This window comes from Leptopilina heterotoma, unplaced genomic scaffold (genome assembly GCF_015476425.1).
Source record: "Leptopilina heterotoma isolate Lh14 unplaced genomic scaffold, ASM1547642v1 Lhet_165, whole genome shotgun sequence".
NCBI lineage: Eukaryota > Metazoa > Arthropoda > Insecta > Hymenoptera > Figitidae > Leptopilina > Leptopilina heterotoma.
The window spans coordinates 434,392-448,272 of record NW_025110881.1 but is presented as its reverse complement, the minus strand read 5'-3'; the positions used below and the strand labels follow the sequence as shown (position 1 = coordinate 448,272).

Genomic DNA, 13,881 nt, shown 5'->3' with positions numbered 1-13,881 from the left:
TTATTTAATTATATATTATATATTATATATTATAATCATTATCATTATAATATATATATATATATATATATATATAATATATAGGGGAACATAGTCTAGGTCGGCCACCTTTTTGACTTTTGTTTATAACTTTTTTTTAAAAATGAATTTGGACAATTGAAGTACACTGAAAAAAATACATGAGACATTTTCAACTACATCCCCTTAGTAGAGTAAAAAGTAATAAAACGAACTACTTTTTTAGTTAGTCTGCACGGAGAAACTTTTTCTTATAATATTAAATATATTTGGTTATGTTTATTCTAAAAGTACGTTAGAATGTGAGGATTTTTCGTGCGTTGTGCTAATAATTTCATCATTAATACGAAAATATGATAAGTTCGTTATATATTAAGCAACCTTCGGTGTACAAAAATTACTATCTGCATTAGAAATAGTCTTATTTTTCTTTAGAAAAGAATAAAATGCTAGTTTTTGTTTGTGAAATAATAAGGTAATTCTAACCTTTTTTCCACATATAGATAGAATATATAACAGACATTCTAACGTAACATACCAATTTTGGAAGGACTGCGGGCGGACTTAACCGATTTCGCCCGAGCATCACCGAGTCCATCACCTGACGTCGCGAACTAACCCTAATGTTTTCGAAGTTGAAATTCACACGTGTATGAAAGAAAAAAACCTTTTATTAATAAACGTGAATGTCTCCTCATGCCAAAATAAATTCAAGAACTTTTCCTCAATATAACATAATTTTTTTCACGACTTTTACTTATTTACATAATTTGATTAGTAAGTTATTTTAAAAAATGCTCTCTCTCGAAGGCACATATTTTTCCACTCGTTCCTTTAGAAAAAAAGACATGAGCGAGAATCTCGAATTGAAGGAAATCGACTATCGAAAATCTCGAATTAACTTAAAGCATTAAAAATGTGAAACATAGAGAGGACACTTTCGTATGTAAATGAGACAGCTTAAGCGCAAATTAAAAATTAAAAATAAAGAAGATGGAGCAGATGAAGGCATTCACTTTATTGGTTGGCGCGAAAATTTAAAATTTTTTATTTTTTTTTGTTTAAATTAAAAACTTAAAAAATAAATTAAATTATATTATTTACAAAAGAAGTAATTAAAAAATAAATTTTTTTTTAATTCAGACTTCTTAACTGTCTTCAAAAAATTTAGCATGAAGCAATTGGAAATTTTATTTAAAAAAAAAACTTCTAATACAATTTATTGTAAGAATTAAATCTTTTCTGATCTCGATTTTTTTATAATTTTATAATTTTTTTATTAATAAAAAAAAAGTAAATTATTTTAAATATAGGATTGGTTGGAGTTAGAAAGGATTGAAGTAATTTTTTTTTTTAGAAAAAAAATTTGTCGTATTTAAATGTATATGAAAATTTTATTTTACAACAACATTTTTAAATTGGTTTACATTATTATTATTATAATTAAATAATTAATAAAGAAAAATAATTTATTATGAATAACATTAATATAACATTTTTTTTTAAATATTAAGTTCATAATAATACATACTTATTTCTTTGGAAAAAAAATTTATGTCATAATTTTAAAAATAAAAATATAGAACTGCCAGGAAATACATTACTTTTAGTTGTCACAGACAGAAGATTTTCGTACAATTTTTTTCATTTAACAGTTTTTTAAACTGAAATGTACAAACTCAAAATTCATTTCTTTTACAATAAAATCGACTAAGACAAAAAAATAATGTATTTAATTTTATGACATTTAACTGAAAAAATTTTAGGCAGAACTACTACATGCTTTCAAGGCCGAAATTAGAGCTCGTGTTTCAGGGCTCGCCTTAAAAAGGCGAGAATCTACTCTCCGAGAGTGAGCAGCAGCTCCTGAGTAGCAGATTCTCGCCTTTTAATTTTTTTAATATAAAGTTCATAAAAACAAATACATATTTGGTAATAAATATAACTTATAATAATATTTTTTATAGTCAAATCTTAATATTTAAATCTTTGGAAAATTGTATAATATCATTATGAAAATAAAGAAGCTCCCAGAAAATACATTAGTTTTCGGTTTTAGTCGATTTTTCTCTAAGTTTTTGAATTTAAAAGTTTTCTTCCAATTGAATGTATAAACTTATAAACGTAATATATTCAAAATCCATTTGTTTTTATTATTAATAAAGAGAAAAATCGATAGGGACACAAAACTAATTTATTTTCTGTGGGGTTCTTAATACTTATTTGCTTTATAATTAATTTATAAAAGTAGGGCAGTCTTTTTTACTTAAATGCCTATTTTATATCTATTCTCGCTCATGTTTTTTTTCTAAAAGATTATAATATTATAAATTGTATAAAAAAATAAGTTACATTTTTCTAAATAGTTCTGATTTTTTTTATATAAAAAAATTCTTTTAAATAAATAAAAATATTTATTACTATTTAAAAAATTAAAGTTATTAAATGAAAGAACAAAAATTTTTGTAATTATAAACGAGTATAAACGATATAAACGAGAGATTAAAAATGTTATTTCTCTTGAAAAGGAAAACAGACGATGAAGAAGCAGCACTTAACAGACTTATGGCTTCTTCGGCAATGGTGGGAACTCGCTTAACTTAGGAAACTTCTGAAAATAAAATTATTAAATGAATATACAAAAAAATCACAATATAATAAACATATAAATAGAAAAAAATCATTAAATGTATATATAGAAATAAACAGAAAATAATTAACAAAAATAAAACATAGTCAATCAATAAATAAAATTAAAAATAAATAAGTCAACAAAACTAAATAGAAATAAAAAATAAAAATAATATAACAAAAAAGAAATATAATAAATTAGAATTTTAAGAAAAAATTAAAATAACAATAAATTAAAAAAAATTGCAAATAAAATAACTTCATTACTAATATATAAAGTAATTAACAATAAAATAAATAAACATACTAACAAAAATAAATAAATAAATGTGCTAATAACAAAAAAAATAAATAAAATTAATTAATTATTAATGATATAAATATATAAGTTAACAATAAAACAAGTAATTAAAAAATAAAAATGTAACAAAAAAGAAATACAATAAATTAAATAAATTAAAATAATAATAAATAATATAAACAATTAAAATAACAATGAATTTAATAAAGAAGTAAAAAAACAACAAAAAATTAATTAAAATGAAAAGAAATTAGTTATTAATTATATAAATATATAAGTTAAAAATAAAACAAATAATTAAAAAATAAATAGAAATAAGAAATAAAGATGTAACAAAAAAGAAATACAATAAATTAAAATAAAAAGAAATACAATAAATTAAAATAATAATAAATAATATAAACAATTAAAATAACAATGAATTTAATAAAGAAGTAAAAAAACAACAAAAAATTAATTAAAATGAAAAGAAATTAGTTATTAATTATATAAATATATAAGTTAACAATAAAACAAATAATTAAAAAATAAATAGAAATAAGAAATAAAGATGTAACAAAAAAGAAATACAATAAATTAAAATAAAAAGAAATACAATAAATTAAAATAATAATAAATAATATAAACAATTAAAATAACAATGAATTTAATAAAGAAGTAAAAAAACAACAAAAAATTAATTAAAATGAAAAGAAATTAGTTATTAATTATATAAATATATAAGTTAACAGTAAAACAAATAATTAAAAAATAAATAGAAATAAGAAATAAAGATGTAACAAAAAAGAAATACAATAAATTAAAATAACAATGAATTTAATAATTAATAAAGAAGTAAAGAAACAACAAAAAACTAATTAAAATTAAAAGAAATTAATTATAATAAATAAAATGATATAATAATAATTAATATAAAATAATAAAAAAAAAAAATAAGTAAATAATATTAAATTCAAAAAAGTAGTATATAAATATAAATAAATAACAATCAATCAATCAATTTAAAAAATCAATCAAAATAAATAAAAATTAAAAAAATAATAATAAAAACACAAATAAAAAAATTTTATAATTTAAATAAAACTTACAGATTTCGGAGATGAATCGTTATGGATGTCAGAATCTGGATTGTTTTGATGCTCTCTCGGAGGAGTTTGTCGTTGAGTACTCTGCGAGTTTGAGGAATTACTCAATTCTTCAACTTTTAAGCAGAGAAAACCTTTTTTCATGTCTTTGGAAGTGGCAATTTCCTCGCCCGCGATTGTCATGTCGTCCACAGTAGACAGTTGTAGAATTAGGTTGTTAAGATTGCTCCGGAGTAAACCACGTGCTGTTACTTTTGATCCTTCTGGGATGTCATTTCTGGCAGTGTAACTTGATACATTTACAATTAGCTTATGCTTTAAATCGGTTATGCACCCACATCCATAGGAGTAGTTATTTAGAATAACATTCTCTACTTTAAGTTTTAGGAATGCTGTAATTGCTGAAAAACACCGATAAATAATACATTATTAAAAACATTCAAAATTAACTAAATAAATATTTTTTTCATGTAAATTTTTTTGGAAATCAATTGATTGTTTGTTGATTGATTATTGAAAAAAGTAATTAAAATTAAAAGAAATTAATTATAATAAATAAAATAATATAATAATTAAAAAAGGATAAAATAATAAAAATACATAATTTAGTAAATAATATTGAATACAAATAGCAAATAAATAAATACTTCCTCTATATGAGGAAGTAATATATAAATAAAAATCAATGAAATAAATAAACAATCAATCAAAATAAATAAAATGTACAGAAATAATAATAATAAACATAAATAGAAATAAAAAATAAAAATAATAATGTAACAAAAAATAAATACAATAAACTAAAATAATAAATATAAACAATTAAAATATCAATAAATTTAATAAGGTAAAGAAACAACAAAAAACTAATTAAAATACAAAGAAATTAATTCTAATAAATAAAATAATATATTAATTAAAAAAAATAAAATAATAAAAATAAGTAAATAATATTAAATTCAGAAAATTAAAAATTAATTCAATCAAATAAATAAACAAGTAAATTAATTAAACAATCAATAATATTAAATTCAGAAAATTAAAAATTAATCAATCAAATAACTAAACAAGTAAATTAATTAAACAATCAAAATAAATAAAAATAAATAATGTCACAAAAAAGAAATGCAATAAATTAAAATAATAAACATAAATAATTAATTAAAATATCATATCAATGAATTTAAAAAAGAAGTAAGGAAACAACCAAAGAACTAATCAAAATTAAAAGAAATTAATTATAAAATAATTAAAAAAAGTGTAAAATAATAAAAATAAATAAGTAAATAATATTAAATTCAAAAAAGAAATAAATAAATATAAATAAAAATCAATGAAATAAATAAACAATCAATTAAAAAAATTAATTGATATCATTGAAATATCAATTAATTTTTTTTGTGTAAAATATAATACGACAAATAATAATAATTTTTTGAATTCGATACTTACAAACGTTCTCACCAACGTATTTCCCTGCATCTTTCAATGCTATTTCTTTGAAGACGGTAATGTTCTCGGAGGGTGGAATGTGTTCCAAAATTTCGACGACGGAATTGTCCACTATTGATATTTCAACTGGTCCCAAATCATCCTTCTCGAAATAATACTGCATATTCACGCCCATCACTTTTCCTCTCGTGATTCGAACGATCTGAAACAAGATTAAAAAAAATATTTTATTTAAAACTTGAAGTAATTAATATATTATATAAATATAATATAAATTAAGCAGAATATTTTTTGTTTTGAAAAAGTGTTTTTATAGGTTAAAACAAATTTCTAATGAGCAATACTTTTTATAAAATAAAAAAATAGAAAAAACACTTTTTCAAAAGAAATATTAATTATATGTGACGCTCCACAAGAAAAGGGACCTTATGACAAGAGTAAATAAGGTCCCTTTTCTCGTGGAACGTCACATATATTATACTTACGTGGTTCACCAATTTGCCATCGAACTCCTGTATACGTTTTGGCCATATAAGGATTCTTCGCCTTCTGCCGCTTAGATTGTCCAATATATATTTATCTGGCCGATTCCTCGAAGTGGACGAGTTATTCTGATCGTTCCCTGATCGATCGTTCCCTGATCGATCGTTCCCTGATCGATTCGACATCGTTCCTCCTGTATTTTGCCGTGGCTTGGGCTCCTCCTTCATCACAATCAATCCTGTCAAGATTCTGTAAATTTTTGAAAAAAAATTTTAATGAAGGAAAAGAAAGTAGGATATCGGGTACAGTGACTGACACTAATTAAAAATCGCTATAAAATAAAACAAAACATTTTATTAATGTTAATTTTAATATATAAAATATAATATTTGGATGGAATCTTTTAAAGTAGTAGCATAATTTAATTTATTTTTCACATTTTACTTTCTATGAAGATAACCTCAAAAAGTGAATTTTAAGGTTATCCCCACAGAAATTAATATTAACATTATAGCATTTTTTTTTAATTTTAAAAAATAATACATTAACAAAGTTTTTTTCTTTTATATTTATTGTGATTTTTAATATGTGACAGAGAAATTAAAATTATTATCCGAAACCGAAAAAACATAAACGAAAATTAATACTGCTACTATTTTAATAGTAGCTTCCAAAAATTGCATTTTATAATATTATTAACTTTTTTTAAATTTTAACATATACATTAACAAAGTTTTCTTTTATATTTACTGTGATTTTTAATGTTTTCTGGTGAAAGGGACCTTACGATATACAAAATTATAGGTTATGTTTAGAAACTCTTAATTACCTTACTGAAATAAAAAATTATTTTAATTATTATTTTTATTTTAATATTTAAAATAGTTAATAAAAATTAATTATGTTTGCAGATAACCAAAGACTACTAAAATTAACCTACAACAATTTTTTCTCGTGCAGATCCCTTTCTTATTATTAAGTAATGATATTTAATGTAATATTTAAAATAATTTATATTAACGTTATTTATTATTATATATAAAACTTACATCGTTGTATCTCCATTCGTAAATGAATCGATTTCTTCGTTGCAGGTGATGTCGTGTTTTTCGATAAGTTTCTCCATATTCCTTTGTTCTTTCTCCACAGAGCAGCGTCCTTTGTTCTTTCTCCACAGAGCAGCGAGCACGTCCTTCCAGTTCAACGGTTTCGCAGTAAAAGAACGATCATCAAGCTTGAAAGTTTAGAACAATGGGACGCCGTTATATTATGGTGCCTTTACATGAAAAGAATAATTTACCTTAGGGTGCACTTACATGTAGAATAGTGGAGTTCGTTAGTCTTTAAGCGGTGTTTATATGCATGCGTTTAACTTTAAACAATAAGAGTAACAAGAATAAAGCAGTATCTAGATAGAGAAAAAAAGTGAAAAATGCGCGACGCAGACGCGAAAAAAATACGTGGCAATTTTTCGCGTTTGCGTCGCGCGTTTCTCACTTTTTTCTCTATGTAAATGTAGCTTAAGGGTGCGATCCCATGTGAGCAGAATACGTCGACCGAAAGCAGAAAATCATGAGTGCAAAAGAGATAGATAGATATTGTTCTTCTTTTCACTCTTATAATTTTCTGCTTCGGTCGACGTATTCTGCTCACATGTGATCGCACCCTAAAAGTATATGAAAACGCAAAAACGTTTACGTTAAAACGTAAGCATCTAGACATGGAGAAAGGCCTTTAGAGTGTCATATCAGGTTGTAGATTTTTTATCGAAAAAACTTGAGTTTCAATCTATTAAAAACGTTACAGTTTATGTCTATGTCTATACTCGCGCGCAAAGACGCACATTTTCTTTGTAATAAAAATATAATAATAAAAAAACCGCAAAGGACCAAATTGTCGAGGAGAAAAATATTTACAGCCTGAACATCTTCTTAATACGGTACGTAAGCATGCATCATTATAATTTAGTAATTATTAATAGTTTGAGATAATGCTTTATAATATAATTAACCTAAAATTTGCGAAGTGTAAAATCTAAGAATTTATTATTAATTAATAATAATAATATTATTAATTATAATTAATTAATTAATTATAATTATAATTATTATTATTAATTAATTTTATAGGCTTGAAGAAGTAAATTATTTTAGCAGGCAGAAGGAGATTTTTAACTGTAATGTCAAATATTATATTATTACATGTAAATTAAAAGATTTACACTTTTTTACAATTATATTAATTCATATTGGAATAAGAATATTATTATAGTATTAATTTGTCAGACATATAGTGATTTCAAAAGTTTTCCGAAATAAAATGTGATGTAATTGTAACTAAAAAAAATTATTAACAAACGTTTTGTTTAAGTGCATTTTTATTTATACGTCTTAAAAACGCAAATGTAAAATGAAAAGTTTTATATTTAAATTTAAAAATTGTAAAAAAACGTTTTGTTTATATACAAACATTTTCATTATTGACATAGCTATTATTATTATTTAATAAGAAAATATTTAAGTAATCTTATTTTTTAACTAATCTAATTTTATTAACTCTTTTACAGGTGATAATAAATCGCCAAGAAAGAAGAGTTCTACAGGAAAAAAGATTTCATAGATTTATCAGATTAATAGATTTACGAGATTAATAGATTTAACAGATTAACAGATTTATCAGATTAATAGATTTATCAGGTTAATAGATTTATCAGATTAATAGATTTAACAGAATTATAGATTTAATAGATTAATAGATTTATCAGACTAATAGATTTACCAGATTAATAGATTTATCAGATTAATAGATTTAAGAGATTAATTAACAGTATTAAAAAAACTAAAAATATATATAATTTATTAGATTTAAAAGATAAATAAACAGATTTTTAAGAGACCAAACAGATATTCAAAAGATAAAAACTATTTAAAGAGATAAAACAATAGAAAAGATTAATTTTTTAATTTAAAGAGATAAAACAGATTGTAAAGAAATAAAACATAAAACAGATTGGATAAAATTGATTTTTTAAAAAATTAAGTGTGTACAAATACAAAAAGTTGAAAATGAAAAGAATAGTTCCTGATCGGAAACGAAAATCACGAGAATGTAAAAATAGAATTGTACATGAGCTAGAATGTTCTATAGATAACACGATTAATAAGAAGAATAAAATAGAACATGTTATTCAAATAGGAAGTATCGATAAAAATGATATCACAAATGGCTATGAGCTTAACAGTAATCAATCGAATCATTTAGAGAAAAATTTGCTACAATTTAACGAGCATAATTATTGCAATAATATTGAATTAATTTCGGTAAATGATGATGAATCAAACCCTAATCAGGCAATTCACTTGCAAAAAAGTTCACTGCTTTTAAATGAGCATAATTATTGTAATAATGTAGAATTATTTTCTTCAACTGGACAATTAAACGTTAGTCAATCTACTCAGGTTCAAAATTTACTACACTTTAATGAGCATAATTATTGTAATAATGCAAGCTTACTTCCTTCCACAAGCACTACAACCACTGTGCATTCTGAGTCTAATAGAGATAATAATTTTTTAAACAATATTTCCGAACATTATCTTGGTGCTATGAATGTTTTATGCATTCATTGCAGTGCAAAGCATTTTAAAGCAGAAAAAGTATCTAACAAAGGAAATTCTTTTAATAATTGCTGTAGTCATGGAAAAGTAGTATTAGATTGTTTGCCAGAACCACCATCAATTTTAAAACAACTGTTTGATGGTAAACATTCTTTGTCAAAACACTTTTATGATCATATACGTTATTATAATAATGTATTCTCATTTGCATCTTTTAATGCTAACTTAGTACAGTTTAATAATAGAAGACCGGGACCATACTGTTTTAAAATTCAAGGTCAAATTTATTACCAAATCAATACATCGTTATATCCAGCTAATGATGAATTACCAAGATATGGCCAACTATTTATAGTTGATGCTAATGAGGCTACAAACTATCGTCTAAATATGAATTCAAATTTAAATGCAGAAATTCTTAATGCTCTTCATAATGTCATGGTACAAAATAACGTATTTGCACATTCTTATCAAATGATGAAAGATGAATTGGAATCAATGGTGTCAGAAAATGATGGCCAGGAACCTGAACTACAATTGCTATTTACACTAAAGAAAGGACAAGATAAAAGACGCTTTAATTTTCAAAAGGTTAATGAAGTTGCAGCAATTTTTTCAACCACAGCAGAAGGTGAAATACCAGAGTCTTATGTTACAATACGTAATAAAAATACAAAAAGCTTACAGTATGTGAGTTCTATGGATGCAAATGTAGAACCTTGGACTTATCCATTATTTTATCCCTATGGAAATAGAGGCTGGCATGATAGTATTGAAATGGTTGGAAATAAACGAAGAGTTACTAGAAATGCTTATATAAAGTACCGAATGGCTATTCGAAATAATACAAATTATATTTTGATGGGTCGGCGATTATTTCAGCAATGGACAGTAGATAATTATGTAAAAATTGAAAAGGATAGAATGACCTTTTTGCGAAATAATCAAAAACAATTGAGAGCTGACACATATGAAGGTCTCTTAAATCATTTAGAGCAAAGAGCAACAGATGCAAATTGCCGCGTAGGAAAAGTAGTTATTTTACCGTCTTCATATATTGGGTCACCACGTAACATGTTACAATCGTATCAAGATGCAATGACTATAGTGCGATCATTTGGAACTCCTGATTTATTCATCACAATGACATGCAATCCAAAATGGAGAGAAATAACTGAAAATTTGTTAGATGGACAAACTGCTTCAGATAGACCAGATTTAGTTGCTCGCGTTTTTGAACTAAAGAAAGAAGAATTAATATTCACTATTGTAAAAAAGAAGCTATTTGGAGAAGTGAAAGCTTATGTTTACGTAGTTGAATATCAAAAGCGTGGATTGCCTCATATACACTTACTCGTGACATTGAAATCAAATTACAAGATTTCAACACCTGAAATTGTTGATAAATATATAAGTGCTGAAATTCCTAACCCTAACGAAAATTTAGAATTACATGAAATTGTAAAAGCTAATATGATACATGGTCCTTGTGGAGATTGGTGTTTCGATAAAGATGGAAAATGTTCAAAGCATTTTCCTAAATCATTTACTGACCATACTACTATGGATGAAGATGGATATCCAAAATATAAGCGCAAAAATACTGGAACCTACGTCCGTCGAGATAATTCAGAATTCGACAGTCGGTATGTTGTACCTTACAATAAAGAGCTACTATTACTTTTTCGTAGTCATATTAATGTTGAATGCGTAAAGGGCGTTAAGTCTGTAAAATATCTTTTTAAATATATTTACAAAGGTCATGATGCTGCATCTGTAATAATTGGAGATTCAAATAATACTGAAAATGAAGAATCTTATATTTTGAACCATGATGAAATTAAGAATTACATTGAAACTCGTTATGTGAGTCCTCCAGAAGCATGTGGACGTATTCTTAGTAATGATTTACAAGGTAGAAGTCATTCAGTTTATCGATTACCTATACATTTACAGAATCAACAATCAGTTGTGATAGATAATATTGATGATCCAGAGGCTATTAGAAGCGCGCTAAGTCGTTCAACTGAACTAAGTGCTTATTTTACATTAAATCAAAATGACCCTTTGGCTAAAAATTTTTCATATTCTGAAATACCATCTCATTATGTATTCAAAAAAAAAAGAGGTACATCTACGTTCGTATGGGAAAAACGAAAGTCTCAGTTTAATGTATTAGGACGTATGTATTCCATTAGTCCAACACAAGTTGAACTATTTCACCTAAGGTTGTTATTGTTATCTGTAAAAGGAGCTACAAGTTTTGAAAATTTAAGAACAGTGAATGGAACTCTTCATGACAGTTTTGTTTCTACATGTTTATCATTAGGATTAATTGAAGATGACAGTGAATGGGAGAATGCTATGACTGAAGCTAAATTATGGATGATGCCCCAACAATTAAGACGGTTGTTCGTGAGACTTTTAATTCATTGTCATCCCATTTCACCAGAGAAATTATGGGAAAAATTTAAAGATGATTTATCTCAAGATTACAGTAGATCAATGCCGGAGAATATTGCACATAGAAAAGCATACATTCAGATAAATACTTTGCTTAATGAAGAAAATTATAGCTTAGCCTCTTTTCCATCAATGCCGCAAATTACAGAAACTGATGACAACATCGACAGTGAATGGGAGTCTGAACAACATCGAAATATTGGTACACAACAGTATCTAAAACTTAATGAAAAGCAAAAAGAAGTTGTTGATAGAATTTTAAATACAGTTGACGATCAAGATAGTAACAATGATCGATGTTTCTTTATCCACGGACCTGGTGGATCAGGGAAAACATTTATTTATACAACCTTATATCATATTTTAAAAAGTCAAGGAAGAAAAATGTGTACTATGGCATTTACTGGAATCGCGGCAACATTACTTCCATATGGTAAAACAGTTCATAAAACATTTAAATTACCAATTGCAATATATAGTGATTCCTCACAGACTATTAAAGCACAGTCCAAAGAGGCGGATTATTTAAGAAGTATTGAAGTATTTATTTGGGACGAAGCGCCGATGGCTCCAAGACACGTTTTAGAATTAGTTGATCGCAATTTGCGGGATATTACAAATGACAACAGACCTTTTGGAAATAAAATAATGATACTTGGGGGCGACTTTAAGCAATTATTGCCTGTCAAAATAAATGCTACTCGTAGTGAATTAGTTGATCTTTGCATTAAATTCAGTTCCATTTGGCCTGTATTTCATCAATTTTCTCTGACCGCTAATATGCGTACATTGCCTCACGAAGTTGAATTTGCTGAATTTTTATTGTCAGTTGGAAATGGAACTGATAACGATAATGATGACAATTTACATTTACCAGAAAGTTGCATAGCACCACGGAATACAGACATTGTAGAGGATATCTATGGGGAAGTAATTAGGCAAAAACAATTTGAAAAGTTATCGAAAATGGCAATATTATCAGCCAGAAATGTTGATGTTGATGATATTAACAAAGCTGTCGTTGAATTATTGAATCCTGAAACTGAAAAAATTTATACCAGCGTCAATAGCACTAAAAACTGTGATAATGGCGAAATGGGCGAGGCTCTTTTACCAGAATACTTAGAGACACTAAATCCTCCATGTTTACCTCCTCATGAATTACGATTACGAGAAAATTCTGTTATCATGTTAATTAGAAATCTGTCTATTAATGAAGGTTTATGTAATGGGACAAGATTACAAGTGTTAGAATTAGGAAATCATTTACTGAAGTGCAAAATATTAACTGGCGATAAAATGGGACAAATAGTGTTTATTAATAGAATAACTTTGTACAGTGACGATCGTTATCCTTTTCAGTTTAGTCGAAGACAATTCCCAATAAAATTAGCTTTTGCAATGACAATTAACAAATCACAAGGGCAAACGTTTGATAAGATTGGAATAGATTTGAGGCGAGATGTTTTCAATCATGGACAACTTTATGTTGCTATGTCGCGTGTACGATCTTGGGATTCTTTAAAAATATATTTAGGAAATCAACGAGAAAGTAATATTGTAAAAAATTATGTTTATAAAGAAATTTACACTTAGATTTTAACATTTTTTATATAATTTTTATTATTTTTAGACACTGTATTAATAAAAATTTGATATGTTCTTTCACTAGAAAATACAACTCAGGAGAGTGCAGACCCAAGATAGCGTGAAACAGAAAACATTTAGAAGAAAACGTAAAGCAAAGCAGAATTTCACGAGTACAAGAGAAAGCCATAATAGAAGTAACAAAGAAACACGCAAAAAAGCTTTAGAGTGCGATTCCATGTGA

The 13,881-nt window shown here is 25.5% G+C and overlaps 2 protein-coding genes across 2 annotated transcripts; one reads left to right on the top strand and one right to left on the bottom strand.

Moving 5' to 3' along the window:
* Positions 1–1,508: 1,508 nt before the first annotated feature.
* On the bottom strand, positions 1,509–7,209 carry LOC122499083. Its single transcript, XM_043607159.1, has 5 exons — positions 7,020–7,209; positions 5,973–6,219; positions 5,488–5,689; positions 4,039–4,436; positions 1,509–2,629 (listed from the first exon to the last, which is right to left on the bottom strand). The coding sequence occupies exons 1-5, from the start codon at positions 7,094–7,096 to the stop codon at positions 2,582–2,584; spliced, it is 972 nt and encodes a 323-aa protein (XP_043463094.1). The 5' UTR covers positions 7,097–7,209; the 3' UTR covers positions 1,509–2,581.
* Positions 7,210–9,035: 1,826 nt separating this feature from the next.
* Positions 9,036–13,881, top strand: LOC122499089. The gene is made up of 2 exons (XM_043607167.1): positions 9,036–13,610; positions 13,723–13,881. The coding sequence occupies exons 1-2, from the start codon at positions 9,036–9,038 to the stop codon at positions 13,879–13,881; spliced, it is 4,734 nt and encodes a 1,577-aa protein (XP_043463102.1).